Source organism: Buceros rhinoceros, unplaced genomic scaffold (assembly GCF_000710305.1).
Source record: "Buceros rhinoceros silvestris isolate BGI_N320 unplaced genomic scaffold, ASM71030v1 scaffold40831, whole genome shotgun sequence".
Taxonomy (NCBI): domain Eukaryota; kingdom Metazoa; phylum Chordata; class Aves; order Bucerotiformes; family Bucerotidae; genus Buceros; species Buceros rhinoceros.
Window position 1 is genome coordinate 14,792 of NW_010393218.1, and position 3,171 is coordinate 17,962.

A 3,171-nucleotide genomic window follows, 5' to 3' on the forward strand; every position below is an offset into this window, starting at 1 on the left:
CAGCAGAAATTCCAGAAGACATTCTGACTTAGTCCTTGTTTCTCTGCATTATATGGGGAATCCAGCCTAACAGGTGATCTGAATTTTCAGTGTTCTGCTGTACATACATACCAAAGCAGGTGCCTAAGTCTGTCTTATATGCTGCTGAAGGTAGTCTAAGGGTGGCTGTTGGTGTTGTCTGGAAGCCTCAAAATAAAGCAGATGTTCTTTTCATGCCGAGTTATATGCTAGTTTATTAGATTGCATGTGTAAAGGTCATCCCTGATTTAAAATATTGATATGTAATGTTGATAATAGTGATAATCTTTCCTCAACACTACTCTTACCTGCACAATTCTATATGCCTTCTCAATCAGTTATGTTAGTTTAATGAATTAGAAGCTGTAGCATTCTCATATATTTTCTTTGCACTGTACTTCCTCCTCATATGCAGCGCCCTTTTTTCACTCAGATTGCCAGAAGAATTATCACTTGTAATTGCGTACACTTCTAATCATAAAATTCCTCTACATTAGCAACTTCTCGAGTGTCTGAATGTCTGTATTTGGACTTTTAGAAGGCTGGAGCTGTATGACAATTTCATTTTATCATTTTTATCATACAACTTTATGGTGGCATTTGTGCTTTGAGAAGCATGAACTTCTATAATACATGTTTTTTTCTTCTTTGACATTCCTGACTGCATGCGATGTCCATAAAGGACATCAGTCCAGCAGCCCCAACTCATGAAGTCTTACTTGCTGAACAGCAGTGTTGTCAACAGCATAGCTGTAAGCCTCCCCACAGTGCCCCCCTGCTGTGTCTTAGTGGTTTCCTCATAGCACAGCTATCTCATAGAAGGACCTCTGTTAAAAATGTGACCCAGCGTGACAGTGATGAGGGTGATTCTTTGGTATCAGCATTAACCTTCAAGGAAATTATTCCACCATCTCACTGAGTGTAAGTTATCTAGCAAGTGTTAAATAAGAGAAACTTCCAACTGATACTGAATCTGAGATGATCCAAATGAGTTGAGACAACTGAAAAACCTGACAGACACAAGGGTTTCTGTGGTATTTCCCTGGATGTTAAAGTTTTCAACTTGAGTAATAAAATAAAACAGCCCTTCTCGTACTGAAGGTTATTCATTATAGCTTTGTATTAATTGCTCTGTATTAACTGATCATCTAGATAATTCACGAAGATGTAAGGTCTTTAGATACTATTGTAAATGGGGCCATGTGAGTGCCATAGGTAATTAACTCTACATTTGTTTACACTTCAGCTGACAACGTTAGTCACAGTTTAGTTATTTGAAATTGCATTCAGAGGAGATGCAGGTATTTGCAAGAGTTCTGTGATACAAAAAGACTAACTGGTGTTCTCCAGTCTAGGGGATTTTCTCAGTTTTGTTTCCATACTTTGATGTCTCAGCCATTCTGTATGGAAATCAGGTGTACAGTTTTTATATTTTATTCCTGCAATTCCCTTTTTCATGTGTCTCCTCAGCATTTTTTCCTCTCCTGACAGATACATTTTTCTCACGCTGTCAGAAACACAACATGATCTGGATGACCAGTTGTGGAGATCTGGCATATTGGCACTGACCCTTGTTCGAGCAAACTCAGTAAATAACTTACAGTAACCAACAAAATTATAAACATTAGCTTGCTCCCTTCTTGGTAAAATTAGCACGTTGTCTGTGTGGGGCCTAACATGGAGTCTCAGCTTTCATCTCTTTAGTCTTATTCTTTTATTTGCTTGAAGCAAAAGGCAAACACCAACAATATGGATGGAGAGTTTCCCACATAAATATATTTTGCATCAAGTTTGATTTCTTAAAAATCAAGTTTGATTTTTTTAAACACAAAGTGTGTGTTTATCATCTCCAGTTCATTAGGAGTTAATGTGAACTGAGAAGTATTTATGATAATTCTGAGAATTCCAGTGAAATCTTCTGAAATAGATTCTCTTTCAGAAGCCTAAGAAATGTGATTAAAAAACCCCACAAGCTAACCAAGAATTACTTGTCTCAAAACAAAAGGAAGAACTAATCAGAAAACCTAATTGCAAAATACTTCAAGTTTTTTTTCTGAGACGTGTGTTGCATTTTTGTTTTCATTTTGGGGAAAGAACTCTGCTGTCACTCTGTGTTATAACTTGAGTTTTCCTTGTCTGTAGTGCCAGGACCAAATTCCTCCAGTGACAATGACATCAGCTTTGCCGTGATAATGATGGCCTGGGTGGTGATTGCACTTGTCTTGTTCTTACTGAGACCTAGTAATCTGAGAGGATCCAACGCAGCCGGAAAGCCAACCAGCCCTCATAGTGTAAGTGCATCTTGAAGTGTCCTGCAGAGAGTTTCTACAATAGCTTACATCTATTTTATTTTAATCCAGATTATCTTACAGTCAGCTTTTCCTTTCATTTTTTTTAACCTGTATTTTCTTGGTACTCTGTTAACAATGAAAATTAGTAAAACCAAAGTGAAAGTAGAATCTTGAAGGCCACGTGTGAGGCCCACCATGGGCTGGAGCAGGCATGGGTGACTAAGTGTGGGTCATAATGTCCTCTGGACACTGGCTGTCCCTGTTTGGACCTGCCTCCTTATGTGCAAGGGGAAAATCACAGCTTTAAGAGAAAGTCAGTAGACAAAATTTCAGTGTGAAACTGGGAGAGTGACCTTTGTCCTAGATTTGGGGTCATGGAAAAATCCGTATCAATGCAGGAAACGATTTTGTTCTTTGATGTTCATTTGCTCTGAATATTGAAAGAGATACTGAAAAATCTTGAAAGAAAGAACAAAGTAACTCTTCCGAGTTCTTTTATTGCTAAGTGCTGTACGTGAAGCACTGTTTCTAATCCTGGGCATGTTTTTTTTTCTTTCTTTTCCTCCTTCCTTCCATCTAGGGACAAGAACCACCAGCCCCACCAGTGGACTAGAGCGTTCAGTATTGGGAAAGTTTAGCAGCTAAAACCTTGCACGACCAAATGAACGAAGTGACCAGATTACTCTTAAACCCCATTCAATACTGGTTTATTTTCTCATTTATATAGAGCAGAATTATCATTCAGCAGTTATCTTCATGAACTGCTTTTAGCAACTTCAATTTTAAGTTAATTTTTGCTTTGTATTTTATTACAATTCCTAGTAGGTTGTAATTTGAATAATGATAAAGCATTGCAGGTTTT

At 37.8% G+C, this 3,171-nt stretch overlaps 1 protein-coding gene across 1 annotated transcript in view; it reads left to right on the plus strand.

Moving 5' to 3' along the window:
* Window positions 1–2,922, plus strand: part of SMIM14 (small integral membrane protein 14) — a gene marked incomplete at its 5' end in the record, with an annotated part of 8,214 nt that extends 5,292 nt beyond the window's left edge. Inside the window, 2 exons of the mRNA XM_010144776.1 lie at window positions 2,161–2,309; window positions 2,890–2,922. Coding sequence (XP_010143078.1) covers window positions 2,161–2,309; window positions 2,890–2,922 — 182 coding nt within the window. The remainder of the gene's footprint in view (window positions 1–2,160; window positions 2,310–2,889) is intronic.
* Between the last annotated feature and the right edge of the window lie 249 nt (window positions 2,923–3,171).